Source organism: Heliangelus exortis, chromosome 14 (assembly GCF_036169615.1).
Source record: "Heliangelus exortis chromosome 14, bHelExo1.hap1, whole genome shotgun sequence".
In the NCBI taxonomy this organism is placed as follows: Eukaryota; Metazoa; Chordata; class Aves; order Apodiformes; family Trochilidae; genus Heliangelus; species Heliangelus exortis.
Window position 1 is genome coordinate 5,487,140 of NC_092435.1, and position 23,914 is coordinate 5,511,053.

Sequence of the window (23,914 nt, forward strand, 5' to 3'; positions counted from 1 at the left end):
TTTCCCTTCCCTAGTGTTTTCTCACATCCAGCCCCTTTACCCAAACCACTCAGGCAATTCCCCTTCCCCACTTACCTTCCCAGGAGAAAAAGATGGAGAAAAGCAGAAGAGAAAACTTGTAGTTTAGTTTTAAAAAGACGCTGAGGTTGTCTTTCAGAGCAAAAACTTCTGACTTCCCAGCTCCCCCAAAACTTTGTTCCCTCCACATTAGTTATTTCTGCACCCAGACATGTTTCTTTTCCAGCCCTAGAAGATACCTCAAAACCTGCCATGGTGGCACAGGATGGTCCCTGATGCTGGGGTCCACATCTCTGGTGCAGAGAGCTGAGCCTGTGGTGGCTGCAGGGCTTTCAGAGCCATTTCAGCTCTGCTTGCTCACAAAGTCAGCTGTGAGTTTCCTCCATCTCCAGCACCTGTGCAGGCACCCCTGAACTGGGCAGAGCTGGCTGTGGGGTGAACCCCCCAGCACAGCCACCGCTGGCCCCAGGAGAGGAGATGGAAGCCAGGTGACATCACGCACATTGCTTCTGCAAGGAGCCTCTTCCAGCATATGCCACAGGCCTTGCACAACTTGGCATTTCAAATTTCATCTCATTCAATGGAAAAATTGCAGCCCTGCCAGCTTTTTGGAGAGAAAATAGGGTAGGGATGGAGAAACCAGAGGAGATGCTGCTCCTCTGCAGTTTCTCTTCACCTTCCCCTGGTGTGCCACCTCTCCTCTCCAGCACAGACCTCTGACCAGGCTGCTCCTGCCTGAGCCCTTGTCAAAGTTGTGTCATTAAACATTAAAACCACTTTGAACCCACTCTAGAGAAATTGGCACAAACCCTTCATGGAGGTGCAGTTAAATCCCTATAAACTGTAATGGCACCAGGTGAATCCACCTTGGTGATGCACTGGCTTAGGCTAAGAATTGATACAAATGATTCCCACCTGTGCAGGATTTGCTGGATCAGTTTTAACTTCAGGTTGGTAGGAGTGGGGCAGTCCTTTATTACCAACAAATTTTGACAGCAGTGAGGACCTCCAATTATATCTAAAAAACCTTCTGGGGTCCTACAAGAGCTTAAGCTTTTTTTTTTTTCAGTTTAATTCTAGTCCTGGACAGAGGTCCAGTGGAATTTACTGGGGGTTTGTACTCAGATAAGGACTTCAGATTTAGCCCTTTAGGAAAACCTGGCTGAATGCAATCCTTGGGCTGGCTATCATTAAGGATGATTAAATCCTACACTCCAGCAGCAAAGCCAGGGCCACAAGGAGGTTAGAAAGATTTGAAAAGGAACTGGGCAGGCGTGTCTTCCCAGCTCCAGCTCATCAGCAGGAGACAGCTCGTTGCAAACCTGAACCAGGCATGTTCACTCTCCTGTGGCAGAGTGGTTGGTCCAGAACAAGGGAGGCTTGAGTGGAAACAGCCTACTTTAATAAAACCCCAAATTCAGGAGGGGTTTTTAATCCAGGGCATCTGTCACAAGGATGGGGGGGCTTCTGCTAGTCACAAGATGAAGCTCTGTATCTGGGTTTCAAATGTCAAAGGCCTGATATTTTAGGGCAAGCAGATATGGTATTTCAGCATGGGCTGATGTCTCCATTTATTTTTTGCCACATATTTTTATCCTTGGGCTTCTTTGCCCCATCCAGAAAACAGAAACCTTTCACAGTAGATGGCTGAGTCTGTGTCAGGGGTGGGTTAGCTCCTCGTTGCCTTCTCTGGAGGGTCCAACACTGGGTGGGCTCTGCTGTGGCAGCGTGCAAGGTGCTGTACACACTTCCCAAAGCAATGCAAACTGAGACTGCAGGGGCAAAACAGGCTAAGGGTGGGAGGAACAGGCTGGGCATGCCACAAAGCTGTTGCAGGAGTCTCATTCAGCCTTCAGTATCTGAACTGTCATCAAGTGCACATGGAGCTCAGACCATCTCTGTTTTAGGGAATGCAAGAGCTTGCTTGTCCTAGCAGGACAAGAAGTCATCCCAGCTCTTTCCCTGGACACCACAAGGAGGAAACTTGGGGACACACATCCTTGAAGGGCACAGGAATGCACTTATTTCATAGATTTTCATGCCTGCACTTTGCAGCTCTCCCAAAAATGATTGTGTGGCAGATGGCTCTGATGTGCAGCAGACTCACACCCCGCAGATAAAAATATTCCCCAAGAGATTCACAGCAAGTGAACGTCAGTCACCGTCACTCCAGAACTTGTCACAGCTTCCTCTCCTCCCTGATCCCTACTCACAGGGGCACAAATTTGTCCCTGGGCTTTGTCTCCCCATTGTCCTCCACGTAGCTCACTGGACCAATGCTGGCAGCTGGGCTGTCATCCCCACTCCGTGCCAGTGCCATGAAAGGGGAGCAGTGCCAGGTCATCCCTCCCCCTTCCCACAACCCATCATCCTTGGGGACATCTCCCCATCCTCCCTGCCTCATGTGGCCATGCATCCTGTGCCTGCCTTGGCTTCCCAATGTGTCTGACTGCTGCCCAGGGGGATGGATTCAGGATGGACCCCACCGAGTGGCAATCCCTTGCTCAGCCCTCCCCCAGGTACTCTGGGCTATATTTAAGGCAGGCATAAGTGCCTGGGCTGCTTTTCTTTTGCCTTTTTCCCCCTTCTAAGGGTTGTTTTGTGGATGCTGTGAGCAGTGGCACAGCTGGCCCAGGCACTCAAGCCTTTCTGATCCTTCTAGTCTCACCCATTAAACTTGCCATCTCCTGGTCACCCAGCCAGTGGGTTCACAAAACCCTGAAGCTGCAGAGATTAGGACAGGAAAAAGATTCCAATACCTGATGCCTGGCAGGACTGACCTCAAGCTGTCCTCTCTGTCTCTGTTTTCAAAATCCCTCCTCAATAAGACTGCACAGCCTGTCCCAGCTACTGACTTGGGATCTTATTGAACAAGGGCATTTCTTAGTGGCTAATCTAAGCCTCCCTGGACATGATTCAAGCCTGATATTTATTTTCTTATTTCCTGTACACGGGAAAACATGCCCTGCTCTCAGCAAATTCCAGAGCTTTTGGCATGTGTGGCCAGCATGGCACAGCTGGAGATGGTCCAGATTGCTGTCAGTGGCCCTGCTGGCCACATGGCCTTGGTCCCTGCAGAGCTGGGGCAGAGGAGAACAACCCCAAGCACTGCCTGGAGCATCAGGAAATAATCTCCTGCCATGGAAAGAAAAGAGGTGGGGGGGAAGGAGGGGGACATGTTCAGAGCAGCAGATAACCCAGCCAGTTGGCACTATTTAAAAATGAGTAATAGCTAAGAAATACCTGAGATCTCTCAGGCCAGTTAAAAACCCAGGGCCAGAGAAAGAGGGAGCCTGTTGATCTGCAGTTGTCAGCAAGACCATCCTGGTCCCCTCCCATGCCAGGCACCACCAATGAGGACACTTTCTCTCTCTGGGTGGGATGTTGGCATCCACTGGCAGCACAGCAGGTCAAGCTGTGGCTGACAGGGATGGAGCCACACTGTGAGGTCAGCAGAGAGGTCAAAGTTGGCTGCTTAGAACTTGGAAAGATCAATGTGAGCTTGCCAGTGGGAGCTTGAGAGATCCTAATTACTGCACCCAGCACTTCATCTAGGGCCTTTCATTTGCCTCCAAGTGCTTCTACCTGGGCACCAGTCCAGCAAGCACTTCATTTGTAGACATCTGCCTTGTTACAGCAGGGATGCACATCAGCACCTTTGAGGATTTCATTACTGGATGAGAACAGAAGTGGCTAAGCCCTTAAATTTTATGTGGGATGCAGGAGGCAAAACAGGTCAGCAAGAGTGCAGAGGCAGCAAGGGCTCTAAGGGGGACTTGTCCCAGTCTTGTTCTGTATGGTCCTTCAGCTTCATTAAAATAATCATAAATAACAATAAATAATGATAAAAAAATGTTTTTTTTACTTCCAGGCATGCTTTTCATATTGTTTAAAAGCTATTTCAAAAGAATTTGTAAACAGAGAGTGGAAAGTGTGTGTGACAGGAAACAAAACCTTCTTCAAATCACCACCACTATGGGTAGGAGATACTGGCAGTGCACACACTGCTTGTCCTCTGGCTCACTGGGTCAGCAGCAGGGCTGCACTGGATGATGCTGTTTCTCTCCCCAGTAGTGCCATGCCAAAAGTAAAATCCATGAAGGAGCAGCCCAGTAGAATGGAGCACAGGAGGAGCCCTGGCTCAAGTCCCACTCCTTGCTGAAGACACACTAGATTTTGCCTTGGATCCAAATAGCACCAGCTCACATCCCCAGCCCAGGTGTGAAGCCCATCTGAGTCTGGAACTCATCTAGGAGGATTCAGCCCTTCCCACTGGAGCACTGCTCCTCCCTATGGAGCACGGGCAGCCCTTGCCTGTGTCCCCCAAAGGACAAATTCAGCCCATCCTACCCACCCGAGGAGGCCAGGGCAGCAAGCAGGCTGCCAGACATTCATGGTTATATTGGTGTTGCTTGCATGCAATTCTTCTTTTTTTTTTTTTTTTTTTTAAATCTTCTTTTTCATTCCCCTTCGCTCTCGCCCCTCACCCCCCATGGTTTAAAGTTTTCAAATGGAAATATGTGAGTTGTGACTTGCGGGTAGCGAGTCGAGGCTCGCGAGGAAAAGCGAGGAGGGAGGAGGGAGGAAAAGAAAGAGTGATCTGCTCCAAGTGCCAGCAATTGTTTTTATCCTTTCCAGATGAAGGAAAAAGATCATGTTATTTGTTCAGCGTAAAGTTTCAGATTTTCAGGAATGAAATCTGAGAGCAACATGTCAACAGTCTGTCTGGAGAGCTGGGGTGGATGGCGGCCTTTGTGCTCCCAAACACCAGCAGGGCTGGTACGCTCTGCTGCGAAAAAAAAAGGCTCCATTCTCACACTCCGGAGTGGTGGCATTAGATATCAGCAAGATAATGGGCCCAGGGCCTAGCCCTGTTTTCTGCTCCCAACTGAACAGCCCCAGGCAGCTGGCTTTGATGTGCTGTGCACTGATGATACTTTTAACCAATATTGTAGCTTGGGCATAGACTAGGGAGAAAGGGGGCAAAAGAAAAAAAAAAAAAAAGAATGTTGGGTTTTTTTGAAATAGCTGATCAGGAAGAAAAGAAAAAAGAGAAAAAAAAAAAAACAAGAAAAAAATAGAGAAAAAAAAAACAACCCAGCCATCCATTATCCCACGGGGCGATGTTTCCTGCTGTAAATCAGCCAGGATGCAATGGTCCCACATCAGCCTGGGCAAATCCCAAGGGCCATGGACAGCCAGTGTTGGGACTGTACAGCCCTCACCCTGAAGCATTTGCACTTGAATCCCAGGGGAAAAGAAGGGAGAGAGCAGGATCAGGCTAGTGGTTAGATTCAGTGGGGGCTGATTGATGTGCAGGGTGGTGTGGGTGGTCCCCATGCCATGGGGCTGGGAGCATGCCCCACATGAGATGGGGATGGTGGGAACAGCCACTGCCCCTCTGATGTCCTCCCCAGATGTCCCTGCCATGGAGAGCTGCATGGCAAGGGCTGGCCATCCCACATGCTCCTCTCCCGTGGAAATTCAACCTGTGGTCCTCCAGCCACATCCAGAACAGGATGGAGGAAAAAAAAAAATAAAAAAAGGAAAAGAGAAAAGGGGGGCAGAAGGGAGGAAAAAGAAAAACAGAAAAAGGAGAAGACAAGATGTTTCTCACCTCCTCTTTCAACTTCCCATGGCCCACGCAGAAGCAGCACTCAGCATCCCTGAGGATGAACAACACAGGGATGGGCACAAACCCAAGTCCTCTTCCCCTGGGTTATTGATGATGCAAGGTAGTGCAAAACAGAAGCCACAGAGCCCTTCTCTGGGGGACCTGTCTTTCCCACTGGGTGTCACAGCCTTGATTTGCATCTCCTTGGTCCAAAATGGCAGGTCCAGGAATGCTGTGACCTCTGTCCTCATGTGCTGTGCTCATGTCTTTCTTCTCAAAGGGCTGCCATGCAAAACTACCATCTCCCCTCCTTGCATCATGGTTACCATCCTGTTTCCCTAAAAACAACCAGCCCCTAAGAAGCCTGGGGTATGGATGCTCCCCACAGGCTCTTATAAAAGGGAGGGGGGGAGGCAGAAAAATTCAGCAATTTTTTTTATAATAAAGGCTAAGCAAAATTTCCCCGTGGAAAATTTGATCTTTGTTTCAGTTAAGAAAATGAAGCATCAGGTAGCTGTGTGCTTGTGCCTCTTCTGTGACACAGGCAACCATGAAAGTAACTGTCAGCTGTGCTGAGCTCTTGCAATTTAGGTTTCACAATACTTAATATAAGTACCCAACACTTGAAGTTGTTGTCTCAGCTCTTTAAAGAGGGTGGTGTTTTTTTTCAAGTCCCGTGGCTGCAGTGGAAAAACTGAAAACTCACACCCAAAACATGCAAAACCAGATGGCGGGAATAGAACTCCAAATTAATTAATTCTTAATTTAAAAATTCTTTTAAATTTAATTTGGTTTCTAAGGCAGGCCTGGCTGCCTTATAGCCTCATCCACCAGCTTGTAAGCTGCTGGGATGATGATACCGTGACATTTCCAATTACACTTGCTCCTGTGGTTTTTTTTTTCCAGAGCCCATGAACTGGCACACACATTCCAGAGACACAGACACGCTCCTGAGTCACTTAAGCCACCTCTTGGCTGCCAGATCCAGTGCAGCCTGGCCCTGTTGTGCCTGGGCATCATTTGGGAGAAGCATCAGCATCATGTCTGTGCATGCTTAGCTCAGCCCTCGCTGCAGCACAACCCCAAACCTGCCATCCCTTTCCTAAACCACTGCCTTTGCACACTAGCAGCCTCTCTGATGTCTCAGCAAAGTTTTAGCAGCCCCATTGCTACAAGGCCACATGTGGGGCTGGTGCTCACCCTGAGATAGACTCCAGCTCCATGGCTGTTGCCCTGTGGCTGATGCTCTCAGCTCCAGTCAGCACCATCCCTGCTCCCTGTGGCAGCACCTACCTACCATAAACATGAATTCTTTAGTTAACCTGGAAACCAAGGCTGGTGTGTACCTGCCCAGGGTCCTGGGGAAGGCAGGAAGCTGACAGAAAGGTAACTGCTGGAAAATGACCTTTCACACTGGAAAAATGGAGCGGATTACCTTTTATTTAACATTTTGGCTAACTGTGACTACGTTGCACAAATCCCTTGACCAAATGGTCCCCAGAGAGCAGAGCAGGTCTGGCTGGGCTGATGTGTGGAGGAATCATCCTCTCACCCCTCCGGCGTGCACCACGCACTTTTCAAAAACTGTTGCTGGCAACAGCTTGCTCTGACCTTCCTCTGCATCCCAGGTAGCAGGGATTTTGTTACCTGAGCTTCATCTGCCCCTGCTTACAGAACCAGCTCTCCCTTGGGTTTCACAGAGATAATGGGAACAAGGGGGCTCACAAGTGAGTCCCCCACCTGCAGCCAGAACCTCTCCCAGCAGCCCTGCAAACCATCCACTTCCCCATCCCAGGCTGTCAGAAGTAAGACCAAGAGCAAACATTGGAGTTAACCAAAATGCCAGGTGAAGCTGTGTAAAAGAGGTGGTAAAAGCTGTCTTAGCAACAGGTCCAGGGATAACACTTCTCACTTAATCAGTGAACAGAATATCCTGAGGATCTTGATTTATTCCTTGAGAGATTGCATTAGCATGACAAGGTCACAATGACCAGAGGCTCCTGCCAGGAGCTTGTCAGAGGTGGAGTCTGGCAGCCCATCAAGCAGTGAGATCTATCAGCCTCCTTAAAAATAATTACGATGTCTATCTTGCCCAAACCCATCATTCATTAAACAACATCAAAAAAATGGTTCAGGCAAGCAGCACAGGAACCACACAGAGGTTTGGAGGTATGCAGGGTGAGCTACAGAGCAGTACTTATTGTTATTATTTTTTATTATGTTTATTATTATGCCAACAGATGCAAGTGCTCTTTTCCTCCCCAGGGGTGAGTGACAGTTGTGGCAGTCTCAGCAGAGAGGTGACAGCCACACACAGGGCAGTTTGTGGTCCCCCCCTTCCCTCAGTACTTGCACCCTACTTACACCCTGTGCTGAGACCTACCAAAAAGTCCTGGTTCTTCCTTGCCCCCCAAACCTGGGGACATCATCTTGTGTCACCTACAGAAGTCACTGCTACCTCCTCTTGGAGCAATGGCCCCACAGGGGGATGGGTTGGTCCCTGACTTCATTGGGCTTTTCATAGAATCATAGAACTGGCTGGGTTGGAAAGGACCTCAGAGATCATCAAGTCCAACCCTTGATCCACTCCCACTGCAGTTCCCAGCCCATGGCACTGAGTGCCACATCCAGGCTCTTTTTAAATTTCTCCAGGGATGGAGAATCCACCACTTCCCTGGGCAGCCCATTCCAATGTCTGATCACCCTCTCAGCAAAGAAATTCTTTCTAATGTCCAACCTAAACCTCCCCTGGCACAACTTGAGACCTCTTGTGCCCTCTTGTCTTGCTGAGAGTTGCCTGGGAAAAGAGCCCAACCCCCCCCTGGCTCCAACCTCCTTTCAGGGAGTTGTAGAGAGTGATGAGGTCTCCCCTGAGCCTCCTCTTCTCCAGGCTGAACACCCCCAGCTCCCTCAGCCTCTCCTCATAGGATCTGTGCTCGAGTCCCTTCACCAGCCCAGTTGCCTCCTTTGGATGTGCTCCAGGACCTTGATATCCTTCCTAAACTGAGGGGCCCAGAACTGGACACAGGACTCGAGGTGTGGCCTCGAGTGGTTTTCTCTTTGTCCTGGGAAAGGCATCAGTTGTCAGTGGTGAAAACCTGTAGCCTCCTGACTCAGCAGCAGCATGAGGCTAAGCAGGAGGTCTGGCAAATTTCCCCTCAAGCTTTGCTGCAAAGTTGGAGTCGGAGCCAAGGTGCTGGTGGGAAGGGGTTGCCTCCAGTTTTTTTTTTTTTTTGCTTTGTTTTGGTCTTTTCCCCCAACTTTTTTCTTTTCTTTTTCTTTTTTTTTTTTCTTTTTCTTTTTTTTTTTTTGTGGTTGCACATTTGGTGTCTGCAGGGCAGTGTCTGCAAACACAGCACAGTGTATATAATACTAAATGAAGCAGCATGCAAATCCCATCCCCACGTTCACAGTCCATGGGCACACAGTGTTTAAAAGGTGCAAGACCCACCTCTCTATTTATTCTTTCACCAGCAGATAGATGGCTGCTAGACACTTGTCTCCAAGCTGTGGGATGTAGTGGCTGTGCACAGCTCAGCTCATTTCCCTGCCTGTTCTCTCTGCCTGAGCACCATGAAGCTGAAGGCAATCCCTGCTAGGCTGCTGAAGTTTTTCCTTCCTGAACCAGCCTTGTACTATGGACCCCTGGACTGGTCCAGCTCCCCAGCAGCATTGCTGTGAGCCAGAGCAGAGACAGGAGCCATGGCTTTCCTCTCCCTTGTGCTTTTCAGAGAGGTGTTACATCTTAAAAGGTAAAAAAAGTATTACCTCTTAAAAAGTCAGCTGATGCTGCAGCCACAACAGGGGACCATGGTTCACCATGAACCCTCACCCCTCTCTGCAAGGGTTTTTCTCACATCTCTAAGCAAAAAGGCTCCAATGTGGAATTTGCCTCAAGCTGCAAGGTGCAACCCAGCCTCCTGGCAGAAGGTTTCCACTGCACAGAGCTGCAGAGCCTCCAGGATGGCACCAAAATCCTTCCACTGCTGCAATGGGGATATCACCAAAAGCACCTGTCACGTAATCCAGAAGGCATGCAGCTCAGTGCTTTGCAATCGGAAAATATAGAAAATTGGGGAAAAAAGGGACAGTTTCTGTATTTCCATGTCTAGGAAAAGTTTCTGGTTTTCCAGGCTCCAACATGCACTACAGCAACACAGCTCACCCACACCCACAGCTGCCCTGGCTGGCAGCTTCCCTGCACCTGTGTGAGAGCAGCTGGCCATGACCCTGCCCCACAGTCAAATCCTGTCCCCAGTGATAACCTCAGGGACGGGGACTTTGCACCCTGAGCCTGCGTGGCAGACACTGCCCCTCACTCCCGTGCCATCGCCAAGAGAAACAGGGAACACCATGGACCCTGACACTTGGCACCTAAACACAGCAGGCTCAGTGTGAGGCACCAGCACTGCTGAGCTCTCAGATCCCCAAAGCAGGGCAAGGCTGGCTGGGGACAAGCACAGGGCAGCACCTCCCTGTGATCTTTCCATTGCTGTAAGCTGGCAAGAGGTGGCAATCAAGGAAAAAGCACATGCACAGAGCAGCCCCTCGCTGCCATCCCTCATTCATTGCCAAATCAGAGTTTACCCACAGACTCAATCTGACCACATCTGCAGTCACCCAGGACAATCAGCACCCTTGCTACATAGCATCTCCCTGCTCGGATTGGTCTGCCAAGTTACCAACACCTGCTGGGAGTGCTTTTGGAAAGGTCTTCCATGGACCACTCCATTTGCAGTGCAGAGTCTGGGCTTGCTCTGATATTCAGCAAGGTGATGAGCAAGTCCTTTGCTGGGGGTTTCACACCTCTGAGGCTGGTGTTGGTGTGAAAGCTCTTCTTCCCTTGCTCTCCTGCATCATCATCCTTGCCAAGAGCAGAACAGTGAAGAGCTTGCTGGTTGCATGCTTGGCACAGTAAATACCAACCTGCAGCAAGGCCCCTGCCAGAGCAAGGAAGCACAAAGCATTGCACCTTGCTGGGCTGGGAACAGCATCCCTGTCCTCTGATGTGGTCACAGGAGGCTGCACAAAGCAAAGCCAGCCCTGACACCTCTGTGGCACTGCCATGGTGAAATGTCTCTGCTGGCCATCATGCTCAGGAGATGTTTACCACAGTGATTTACACCACAGGTCTGACAACTTGGGCCAAATCCTGGATCCTTCTTCAGGATTCAGCTCAGCATTATGAGTCCCTTATGCACCAATCTTCACCTTTCTTTTTATTTTCTATTTTTTTCCCTTTCAAACATGAACGAATACAACCGAACACTGGGAATACTAGATAGAGTCCAGGTGACAATTTCTCAGAAAATATCATCAGTTGCTGAGATTTAGCTTCACACGACACCATCCAACATTAACCATACACAACAGGGGCAACAAAAAATCTGGCAGGTCTTAAAGTGACACGAGATGCCTCCACTCCACAACAAACCCATTTCACACTACAGGAAAGGTCACTGCTTTAACCCACTTCTGGGTGGAATGTACACAAATGCCATTCTTTGTAACATCTGTAATTAAACAGCCTCTTGCTTTGCTATCCACTTCATGTTTATTTCCCCATTTGCTAACATGCTGGAGGGTAATATAATATGACACTGAAGGGATACAGGCTGGTTTGGGCAGGCTTTCTACTTCTTTTTGAGTACAGAGAGCTGGATGGGAAGGATGGCTGTGCTGCTGGGATCCAGCAGTGATTTCCTTTCTGGGTGTGCAGCAACTTTGTGCACTGAAATAACAACAACAAAGAGTTCAGTGAAAGCAAACAAAAACTGCTGGCAGAGATCCCCAGATGTGCTGGGTCACTGCAAGCAGTTGTTGAGGTCTCTGCTGGGCACCTCTGGGGGAGGCAACAGCCACAACCAGGGGCTTAAGGTTACGTTTGTACTCGTTATGGAAAATTCTTGTCTTTGGTGTTGGGACTGTGCTGGAGCACATCCCAAAGTCTTCTGTGTCCCCGTGGCTGCCAAGGATCATCTGAAATTTCTGTGGATCGTCCCTATTCCTTCCTTCCCCACAAGGTGCTCTCAGGTACCAGTGCCAGCTCCCACCCCAGGGTGCCCAGGAGGAAAAACCCCACAGGAGCAAGTGAACAAGTTGTTCTTTTTTTTCCTTTCCAAACTTTTTGGGCTGCAGGATCAGCCTCATGGGAAGCCTCACTAGGAGCTGGGTATGATGCCTTTTGCAGGAATGGCATCAGCTGTGGAGAAGGGCAGTGAGGTCTGGTGCTCTGCAGCCCAGAGGCACAGACATGTACTTCAGATCCTAGCATGCTCTCAGCAAAACAACACCAAGATGTTTATTTTCAAAAGGATACAATATTTGAAAAAATAAACTATAGTTGATTAATACTGACAACTTCTTTTTTCTTTTTTTGAAGGCAGTAAATTTGCTGACTGTATAAACATGCCAGGGCTGCTTCATCTGCCTGTATCAAAATTGCAGTTACCTCATCTTTAGGGAATGACCTTCTGCCAGATTTTGACAAGCTTATTTAGGACGTTGGTTGTGGGTTTGGGTTCTCCTCCACTCACACCTTCCTAGTGAGGTCTCCCATGAGCAAGCTACGGGCTGGAGCAGAACAAAACCCACCCCTTGTCTTCACACAGAGAGTTTCACCATGTCCCCAAAACCCAAATTCCCACAGGGAAAACCAGAGAGGATTCTCTAGTGTGATGGTTTCACCTCATTCCCCTCCAGCCATGGATTCCATCTCCCCAAGAACTCCATACCTGGCTCTTTGCTAAAGCAACAAGTAACATACCAGGCAGATTTATGAATTTGCTGACATCCAGCTGAGTCACCCTCAGCTGCCGAGCTCACACTGAAAAATCCTCGGGTTTCTGGGAACAGCCATCTGCTTCTGGGGCATGTGCCTCATGATCTGGTAAAGCTTTACCAGCTTTTGTCAATCATTAAGCTGTAGTGATACTGAAAAGGTCGGGAGATTCCCACCAAGGCACCCAAGTGTTTGGGAACCTACTGATATTTCTGAGATGCTTTAGCTTAGGTCACCCAGAGAGCCTGCAGGGCAGGACTTGGCTGTGGCTGGTCCCACCACCAAGTTATGTGCTCTGGAGCTGGAAGGAGGCATCTCAGCAGCTCATGTGGCTCCATTTTGAGCCTCCCTTACCCCCTCCCACACGGCTGTGAAAGTCTCACCCTGGAGAAGGAGCTGCTGAAGAAATAGGGCAAAGAGGCAGTAGAAGGTGATCACCCCAGTGTGCCATCTCACCAGGACCTTGGCTCCAGCTGAGCACCCTCCAAGGCTGGGGAACAGCTGGGAACTGCCTTCCAGTTGGTGGCATCTCCCTTACCATACTCAGGACTCAGAATGCACCAAATCAGAAGCAAATCAAAACACCTGACAGCACAGGGTTACAGGTTCCTCTTATGCAAACTTGGAGTAACCCCCCTGTGTCCAGCTCCCACATTTGCAGACGTGGCTGCTGCTCTCTGCCTTCTCCATGCAAGTGGGATTTGGTTTGGGTTGGAATCACAGTGAATCCAGTTTCACATCTCCGAAGGGTCCCCACTCTAGAGCACTTGAGGGCTTTGCTCTTGGAGATGAACAAGCAATTCTGAAAAACTCCCTGAAAATCAAAACTGAGATAATCTAGATTTCACTTCCCAAAAACAGCACAAGCCATAAGCACCAGATGCTTTGAACAGCTGTTAAGTGTGTTAGATTGTGCCATTCCAGCACTAAACTATTAGTCAATTGATTAATGAACTGGGACTTCCCATCCAACAAAAATATTTTGGTTTTAAATTATAATTTGATGCATGGTTAGTACAGAAATCCATTACACATGCTAAGCACATGCTTGCATCTCATCACCACCCTGAGACATGGGAAAAGGTGCTGGCTTTGCCACCTTTTCAAAGCTGCTTGCAAACCCACCTGGAGACATGATGGCTTTGTGTGCAGTGTGATGCTCATCACTCCTGCCCATGCACAGGACATCCATGGTGGCACCACTTTCCCAGTCACTTTCCAGCCACCAGACACACGCAAAACTGGACAGAAACCATTAAGGTTAACTGGCAGGGGATAAGGGCCCCAACACCTGAGACTGGGAACCTTCCCCAAAGTCACTGGGTCTTCATCCAGCACTGGCACAAAGCACCAAGCTGCTGAGACCCCACTGGGATGTGGTGTTGGCAGATGGAGGGCAGCCAGGCTGAACCTAGGAGCCTCTGGCTCTGTGTTGGAAATCAGAGTCAGCAACAGCTCAGGACCAGCTCTGAGTTTCACCACAGGGCTGGAAATTATCTACAGAAATTTTTTTTGAGGGTTTTTTTTTTCTTTTTCTCCTAAAGCACCTACGTGACATAAACCCCTCTGTTCAGCTGCTTTTCCTGCTGGCAGGAAACCAGAGAGATGTTTGCTCTGGCCACACACCTCGCTGGCTGGATGTGGCCACTGCTGGTGCTGGAGCCACCTCACCAAATTATCAAGGTGCTGTGAGTGCAGCCAAGACACTGCCCTGGCACCCACTGCCAGCTCCAACTCTGCCCCACCTTGACTCACGTAAATCTATTATTCTATATATGATGCATTCACTCATTACTGCTATATATATATATATGAGTATAATAAAGAAAATTTGAAATACTCAGGACTGTGTGTAAGCAGCTCCCTGTGAGCTCTGGGATTAGGCACAGAGCTCCAGGTGCACAGGCACAGGGGAGGGAAGAGTGTCTCTCTCTCCTGATGGAGGTGTCCCATCCCATTGCAGCACAGGTCACAGTAAGCAGAGATGGTGTGGAAGAACAAAGAGGGAACAATTATTCCATATTTCTCATGACTGAATGAGAATGAAACACTGCTCAAAACAGAGCACCAGCTTTACTCCACCTTGGTGGCCAAGACAGCCCTTGCAAAACCCCTTTTCAAACACGAGTACAAAACCACTGTGGCATTCAACAGTTGTTTTTTTTTTTTTCAAGTTATAATGCATTCTTTCATAAACTTGGCAGGTAGAGGGCTCAAAGGCTGGTTTTGGTTGGGCTTTTTTTTTTTTTTTCCTTTGTGATCTCTTATCCTAACAAAAAGACTCCAGCAACACAGCTTTGCTGAACATGTACATGCAATGGGAAACCAGAGAGGTCTTGTGCTGACCAGCATCAGCATCTGACTGCAGGGACACAGAGCCAGTGAGATTTTTGAGACACCCAGCAAGGCACAGCTTGCCCTGTCTCCCTGTGAGAGAAATAAAGCATGCTGAGCTCACACTGAAGAGCCAGTGCCACCATCCTGTTCTGCTGCTTATCTAAGGAACACACAAAATATTTTCAACAGTATTAGAGCAGAGAATGTCTCCATGCTGGTATCAGTGATACCTGGCAAAGGCAGAGGCAGAACATCATCTTCCAACAAACCCTGCATCCTGCTCCCACCTGCAGCGCTCCAAGGGGATGAAAGGAAAATGATCAGAAGGGAAGAAGTGATGGGAATTCAAGTGACAGTAATCAAGTATTCCCTTTGGTGGAGCAGAGACTCCCAGGCACAGCCAGCTGCTGCTGCATGGAGAGCAGGGATGAGGAGGAGAGCAGGGCCAAGGTGAGAGCAAAGAGCAGGAGGGAGGAACAAGGTCCCCACCATCAGCACCCATGGCTCTGCCCCATGTAATCCCCATGCTCTGGGACCCCTTCCACCCAAGGGCTCCCCAGCAATCCTGAGAGGCAGAGAGGACTGCAGTGTGGCATGTGAACATGTAAAATACAATATTTACAGGAATACCCTGCTGCCCAAAGATCCCTGGCACTCACCTTAATGCAGATGGGAGGCAAGGGACCTGACACCCAGAATAAAGCTCTCTGGCAATTAACCAGCAGGTAAGGCCAGGGCCCAGCCCAGATCTGCTCCCCTCTCCCAGGTGCTGTGATTTGGGAGTTAAGGACCCCTGATGAGCAGCCAGCTCTCCCACTGCACAGCTGGTCACAGGGCTTCAAATCACATCATCCTCACCACTTTGAAGTGAGAACCGTCAAAGTTTCCAACCTCCCTCCACACCATCTGATTGCATGGTTCAGATTTATCTTTCTCCCAAAGGTAAAGCTGCTTTTAAAAAGGTCTGAGGCACACAAATATTTAAGGCATGCACATGCATGTGAGTGTGCGTGCACACCTCCATGTACACACTGCAGCTTAAGATACTGAGGATACACTCACTCTAGTAAAGGCAGCATCTTAAACTGAAATATGTAACCATTTTGGCCAGGAACCAAAGCAAACAAAACACTCCCTGGCCCCAGGCCACCCATTTAATCACACTAAGCCAAGCCCTTCTCTTGGTGCCCCTGAGCCAGGCACTGTTGCCCTTTCCAGGCTGCCCACTCCAAGAACAAGGTAGAGCATCACCTCGCACACGTGGGAGGCTACTTCCAGCACAGCATTTATAGAGCATCTGATCTTTATTTTAGAGAAAGCTTAAGTAAAGTAACATGCAAAGAAATACGTGAGAAGGATTCTCATCTGCCTGAGGCTCCTGGAAATCCTTTTCTTTTCCTCCCTTGTAGCACAATGCGTTGGACACCTATTATTCACCCTTGTAAAGCACAGAGTGTACATCTACGCCGAGTCTTTGGCTGGATCTGTGTTTGCAGATTTCCCGTGGGAAAGGAGGTGCTTCACTCCTGAAGAATAAAATCAGGGCATTGCACGGGCCAGAAGGGATGCCAGAAGGGACTGGCTGACTGCACTGAAGGGCTTCGCAGAACCTGGCTGAGAGGTGAACAGCAAAATCACCTGCAACTTGACACCATACAGCTGTGCTTCATGTCCACAGGACCACATCTCCGTGACCATACTGATGCACAACTCCTCTTCTGCAGTATCTTTCCTCCTGCTGTACTTCTGACCTTCTCTCTCCCCTGTCTTCACACACCCTACGTATTATGAGCTTGGCCAGATTCCTAGGGGTGAGCCTTGAATCTACAGTAGGTACAAAATCTGTTTGAACTACAGACAAAATCTGCATTAAGTCAAATAGGATCAGGGTCTGATATTTGCTGAGAGTATTTCATTAACCGTAGGTGTTCTGTACCCATGCACATTTGAACAACTCAAAATGAAATATGGTCTTCAACTTAAGAGCAAGGGAGACAGTCTTCAAAAACCGCAGGGCATACAATTTAATACGAACCTTCTTATATTAAACAGGATTATCTTTAAAAAGCACTGTTACATATTTACTAGTTTACCATGAATGAGTGCTTTTTAGCAGCTCTTTTTTTGTGTGTGTTCTTTTATAAAACTGACTCAAGTCCTTTGCCCTGGTTTTGGAAATGTGCATATACTTCAGAAGAGGCTCCAAATGTCTTCCTCGTTAAAAAACAAACAAAGTCACAGCGAGACACTGAGGGATGCCACCAGCACCACTCATGGCCAGTGGCCCAGCAGCAGTGGCAGGACCAGGGTGAGGGCAGAGGCAGGGCTGGAGTGGGAGGCTGTGCTCCCAGGGTTGCTGCTGGGGACCACGTCACCATCTTTGCTTTGCTGGTTCAGAAGCTGCTTGTTTGCAGAGGCATCCTCCATGTCCAGGTCATAGGCCAGCTCTGCAAGCAGAAGGAGAGAGGTGGTTAAGTACTGGGGGATGCATGGCAGCATCCTGACACCCAGCACATCCAGCACTGGGGTCCCTGCACCAGCAGCTGGGTGCTGTTGAAGGTATCATGGTAGGGGTGAGTGGATATTGCATCAGAAGAACTTAGCAAACACCCTGTCAGTTCTGCACCCAGCTCCAGTCCCAGAGTACCCTACACCACAAGTTATGCTTCAACAATAAAGCACCCCGGGAAGAAAAAGAAAAAAAAAAAAAAAAAAAAAAAGAGATAAGGGGATCAGGCTTACTGTAGAGCTACTCCCAAAGGAAATCAGCTGAGCTTTGGAGAGGGTGTTTAGCAATGCAAACCGTGTCTGCTATCCAGACACAGCAAGGATGCCTGCAGGAGTGAGGAAATCCAGTTCCCCCCAACCCTAAGCAAGAACAAGGTCTTGCTAACCAAATAGCTCCCGGCTGGAGGATCTGAGGAGCTCTGCTTTCCCATAGTCTTATGTAAGTGAGTGCAAAATATGCTCCTTACAGCACTTACAACACATCCATCCCATTCCCTGTCCACCTCATCAAAGCACTGGAGAGAGAGGTATGTGCATGGATCATGCACCCCAGGCATGCTGCTGTTGCAACACGGGGGCTTTGAGATGAAGCACAGAGGAGCTCCAGCCCAAGAAGATGTCCAGTGTACAAGTTTTGAGAGCCCTGGCAGAGAAACACATTAATGGGGGAAAAGCTTGTGGCAACCCAACACTGGCTGCAAAGTCGCAGTTGGTCTTGTCTCCCTGGGACAGGGCAAAATAAAAATGTCCAAGTAGACAATGTAGAAAGACAAGAAACCAGCAATTCTCACAGCCAAAAACAAAAGGCAAAAGGTGTTTTAAGATGCCATCAGCCAGATCCAGCCTGGCTGCTTGTACCTGTTGAGCATCTGGACCAAATGAATGCACATAACTGTGACACAAGGCAATGGGTCCATCATTCCCCTTCTTATGCTGCTCCCATCTCCTTCTGGGGTCCAGGTTTCTCACCCACAGTGGAATCAGTTAAGGTTGTTCACCTCATCCCCAGGCACTTGGAAGTGGAGAAAGCTGGTGGTTTCCATCAGAAGAGGCCCTGGCTCAAGCCTTTCACAGGCCCTAGTGGATCACCAGCATACTGAGGGGTTTGGATCATCCCACCCCTGAGAAAGAACCCAAGAGGCTGAATAAACACTCTAGCTAAAAAACACCACATCAATCCAATGAGCATCACTGCCAAGGAAAACAGGCAGTATTTCTTAATCAAAAATACCCAAACACTGCAAAACAAAAGCACAACAATGTTAACATGACAAGTGAGTCATGCCAGGCCATCAAAGAGGGTCAGAAATGGCTGAAAGGGAACAGATATCCATGCACACAAAGGGCCAGGTGCAAGCAAAACCTGCCTGGTAAACTGATTTCTCCAGGAGATTCCCACAGATATTGTGATATCTGCTCCACAACTTTGCTGCTTTTCTACTTAAGGTACAGATCTGCTGCTGTCCTCCAGAGCTTCACACCCACAGGCAGAGCAGGCAAAGATGCCACCCAGAAAGCGATGTGCTGGGAGGCCACCTCTGCCCATCCTGTGCTGCTTTCCAAATGTGGAAAGAAGAGGTCCCCCAGGCACAGGGATACTCAAGCTTTGGGAGAGTTTGGGAGCAGCCCAGCTCCACTATCTGCTTTCCCCAAGCTCATTTCTGCTGAAGAAGTGAAGGGACTTCCAGTTAATGGAATCACAGCAGATTATTTCACAGTTGGTTGTTTAACACAGTGCCCCTCAGCTGGTAAAATGTCCCATTGGGGCAATAGCAGCCTGCCCTGGTGTGTTCTCAAAGGTGTTTCCACACTCTCCAAAGACTCCTAAAACCTAAAAGATGCCACATGGGGTCACGGTACCATCAGGCACTCCTGTACCAGGCCAGTGATCCACAGCTGATGAGCAGAGCTTCTGGTGAAGAATTCTCTTATTGGACATCCTAGCAAAACTAATAAAAATCTGCAGGAACTGAGTCCCTCCTCTTGCCTACAGTTTAGAAAAGAAATTTGAAACAAAAGTGTTTCAGAAAGGTCCTTGAGAGCACAAAGGATTTGACATTCCCATTTAATGTCTGGTTCTGCAATGCAGTTCATGAGATGTGAGTTCCTGCATAGTTTGCAGTGCAGCAGCTGAAATATGTTGGAAATGTTCAGCTGAGGAATACCAAAATGAGCATTTCGGACCTTCTCTTTAACACGGGACATTTTCAAATTCTGGGATTTCACCTGCACTTGAGAAAGGGTAATTTTTAAATCATGGCATTTCGCCCAAATGGGAATGATGATTCTCTCATTCAACCTCTTTTACCAAATTAAAGAGGAGGGAACAGAAACCCTCTTGTCATCAGAGATTTGAGAGCTTTCTTCCTAACCTTGTTAAACTGCTTCAGAAGCTGGGTGCTTGGGTTAGCATTTGTTTTCACTGTTCTTTCCATTGTCTCCTGCTCTGGGCCTATTTGTGCCCAGTTGTATTTATAGGCTTGGTGGATTTAGCCAAACATCCTTTGTTTTGTATTAATAACAGACCTGTAACTCTTGCAAATCCTTTTCACTTAAGTTCTACTGGCCTTTGGTACACAGGAGAAAAGACAAGACAATAAGGATGATATCCTTATATCCAAGAATCCAATAAGCAAACATTCCTAGGCAAGTACTTCTCCAGAGGGCTCCATTATGGTTTCCAGCCTTCACTAGGATCCCTGGGTAGTCAAGGTCACCCCTGCATCCATGCACCTCCTGCTCCCACAGCTGCTGAGAGAGAAGGAGCCCCAGGAATGGAGCTGCAGGACAGACACAGGGTAAGAAGCTTACCTCCCACATACACCATTTTGGTCCCTTCCGTCCAAAACTCAGCCTTGATGCTGCAAAATAACACAAGAATAGCTGCTCCTCTGCCTTCTCACTCTAAGCCATCTTCTGCATAAAGCTCTCAGTGTCATGACCCACTTACTTTGCAACAGTTTTCTGTTACAAATGGCCCTTTGGCCTGCAAGCCCCTATTTTGGGGGAGGGAAGCTAGAAAAGTCTGTTTCTGTTTATAATCAGTTGGAGTCCAGAGGGTATTACCAACAATCCGCACTAATTATGTATTCTATCTTCACTCATTTTTGGCCCCTCTTGTCCTCTGGGCTGTGGATTAGATAATCCCCTTAAAATAATAGTCAATCATTATCATTAGCTCTGCATTTTTTTTTTCCCCTGCATGGAAGCCGAGTGTGCTGTGCCATTTCCCCCCTGAGGAGGGGTCCTCCTCAGGCAGCTGCTGAAAGGTCCCTCCGGAAGCATCTTTTGTAACAAAAGCCTCTCTCACACAAAGCTGCTGAGCTTTGCTCCCAGGATGGCAAAAAGCTTCCATGGTCTTGCAGCGTGGATGACAGAACCCACAGCACCCACGCTTTCCACAGCCGCAAAGGAAAGTGGGGACATTTTTCTGTGGATTAGGACTAGGACTGGGTGTACTGACTCTGCACAAGCTTACGGGGCAGGAATAATTTAAAAGTTCTTCTTGCTCACCCACACCAGCTTTGGAGAAGGCTACAAAAGAGGGCTGAAGCAGGAGGAGATGGGAATTGAGGTGTAAGAATGAAGTCCCAAGGCAGCTGGCACAGAAGAGGCAGAAAGGTGAGTGCTGGCAGGCAGGGTTAGGGCAGACATTCTGCACCAAGTCCATTCACTGCTGACTGGAACACACCTTTTCATCCTTAAGAGGGCAACATGGCCTTTAAGCAAAGAACTTCTAGCAAATGCCACTCTGGCAGATGACCTCCAAGAGGACGGTGCCCGGCTCAGCTGCTGCCCAGAGCCCAGAGCCCGGAGCCAGGGAATGTTGTCTCACAGCCAAGCCTACCCTGCCAGATGGCTCCAGCCATGGACCTAATATAGTAACGGGGTGATGGGTGACCGTGCATGAAACCCACTTCATGGTGTCATATGATAGCTCTGCTGTTGCCCTGCTCAGCAGGAAGGGGTGTGAAGGGGATCCCCCCCGGGCAAAACCATCCTCCCTGAAACAGCACGTTCAGCAGACGAGGCTGCCAAGTGGGCCAAAGCACTTGGGATGGCCCTTGTTTGCAAATGATGGAAACTCTGTGATGAAGGGATGAGGTGAGGAAATGGACCATGACTGTGTGTTCCCAGTAAGTGCAAAACACATTGAGTAGAAATGTCAGAGACAAACAGGGCAGTTTGGCAAACAACTGCAGACCTGGTGCCAGCTGTGAACATCTGCCTCAGTGAGTCCTTCAGGACTGCTCTAGGAAAGCACACGCTACTATTGCCAACAAGATTCACCATCTCTGGGGCGTATTGCTGTATTTAATTTGTTTAAGCAGTGAGCCTTATCAAGGTGGGGAACAAGTTGCCAGTGGATACAGCAGACTCTAGAGCAAGACCAGGTTTCTTAACGGGAGATATGCTTGAGTCATTCCTGAGCTCTTAACTCATTACAAATTGAAGCATAAGAGCCTCCATAGAAGCATACAGACCAGACTTCTTGACCCTGTCTCCCAACTCTCTTCACCTCTACACCACCAACCACTTCACTGTCTCAGGTGATTGTATCTTAAGTCTAGAAGAACAGCCCAATTTCATTCCAAACTCTTCCTGTTGGAACACCAAAAGCTTTGCTCACCTCAGATTTCATCTGGCTTTATACAGCTCACACTACAAACACACCTCTTCCTCCACAAAGACAACACCTGAACCCATCCACAGAGCTACACCGTGCAGACAGCCACAACTGTGTGGGCACCGCCAGGATCCCCAACCCTCTCCTTCTCCAAAACACCTTAAAACCCTTCCAAGCACCTAGCCAAGCACGGTTTCATCTGACCAGGGAGGTTTTGCCCTCTGGCTTATTACCACTAAAATCCTGGAGCACCAACAGGTTTGCCAGTTGTCTTCTTGTGCAACGAGCTGCAACATCCCAGCCGTAGGTGTGGCCGCGCCAGTCTGTAATTACTGCGCTGAGCCGGGCTGGCCCCGGTGCTTGTGTTGGCACTGCTGCTAGATCACCAAGATGGATGCACAGCATGTGAAGGGTTTTGTGCCTCTGCTTTTCCACCTCCTCCGCAGCAATTTAGGAGGTGCGGCTCTTGGCAATATGAATTTCAGGGGAAAAAAAAAAAAAAGAAAAAAATCCAGCTCAACACCATCTCGCTGCCATCATGGGCAAGGGAACCTGGCATGGCTCAGCAGCAAGTGGTAAAAGTGACTGCTGGGATGAAAACCACAGGAATTGGGTTTGGGATTGCTGATTTGCACACCAAGACTTCTTACCCTCTCACCTCTCTTACAGATCCTGGCTGCCAGTGATGCCACTGATGACCTGGAGAGCACAGGCATCTCTGCAAAACCAGCACCAGTTCAGGGGAAGTTCCCCCAAGGACTGAAGCAATCCAGAGAGCAGCAATTGGGCTTATTTGTGGGCACCAAGAATCCCTCACAGAGAGGTGAGGAAGCTCCAAGTCAGACCCACACCAGAGGCTGAAACCAGGTTCTGCTCCTGGTACACAAGTCAGTGGCCATGAGCTCTGCAAGATACACACACACACTGACTCCCCAGTCTCCAGCACTGCCACTGAAGTCTCAGCCATGGATGTCTTCAAGCTTTTGATGGGGCAAATGGACAAAACACCCCCCACAACCCAACACATCACAGGGTACAGGCAGAGGGGCTGCACCATGACACCACTGCAATTGACTACTTCTCCACCTTGGCCAGAGGCTGCTGGAGAGGAAGGGCTATCATTTATGACCTGGCCCTATGTTTACTTTGAAAACATACTCATTAAATTCCTCTTTGCTCCTTGGTGTGCTCTAGATTTACCCTGAAGAGAATCTGGCGTCTGCAATTGCATTAATCATTTTCCCTCTGGCAGCAAGTGAAAGAATTTCTGAATTGTACTCACAGAGCAGAGCCACAAAAATGTGTTTAGCAAAATGCACTCATGTCATCTATTAAAAATTAAGAAATCTCACTAGAAATTAATTGAAAGCACCAAAGTCCTTGTACTTCCATGATGAAGCAGCCTGCCATGGTCTGATACTCAGCTGTACTGTCCAGAAAAAAGAGGTGCTACCTAAAGGAACTTAAGAGGAAAGAACTGAAAATTAAAGAGAGCTACACATGGACAGCCAAAAGTTTCTACAAAGGCAGGAGCCAGGAAAGAAAAGAGGAAAACTTCTGTTTCTTCTGGAAACAGAAGACTATGAATGGAAGTGAAATGATGCATGAGGCAGCAATAGAGGACTGAGCCAAGCAATGTTCCTGCAGATCCCCTTCGTACCTCATCCTACCCAGGCACAGTCACCCTCTTTCTTTTTGGACACCTTCAAGATTTAAAGCTACAAAGTTACACACTCTGTTGTGATCCCAGACATCTCACGAGAGTATTGAGTTTGGAAGGCAACATTCCCAGTGACAGAGCAAAATGAAATGCTTCATGTCTCCCCTAATGACCAAAACCAACATCATCACATCAAACTGAAACCTTCACATTTGCTCTCCCAAAAGTGCTTTGGATATGACCAGGACAGGCAGCTCTTGCTTGCTTCCTGATGGCCTTCAGAGCTCTCCAAGCTCAGGACATTCCATGTACACATAAGCTCAGTTCATGTACTCACAAGATGCACCAAGACACAATCCTAAGGGGAAC

General features: G+C 48.6%; 1 protein-coding gene across 1 annotated transcript in view; it reads right to left on the reverse strand.

Moving 5' to 3' along the window:
* Positions 1–16,035: 16,035 nt before the first annotated feature.
* The window catches only part of GPC3 (glypican 3), a 149,078-nt gene continuing 141,199 nt past the window's right edge, over positions 16,036–23,914 (reverse strand). Inside the window, exon 8 of the mRNA XM_071757701.1 lies at positions 16,036–17,197. Coding sequence (XP_071613802.1) covers positions 17,022–17,197 — 176 coding nt within the window. The 3' untranslated portion in view covers positions 16,036–17,021. The remainder of the gene's footprint in view (positions 17,198–23,914) is intronic.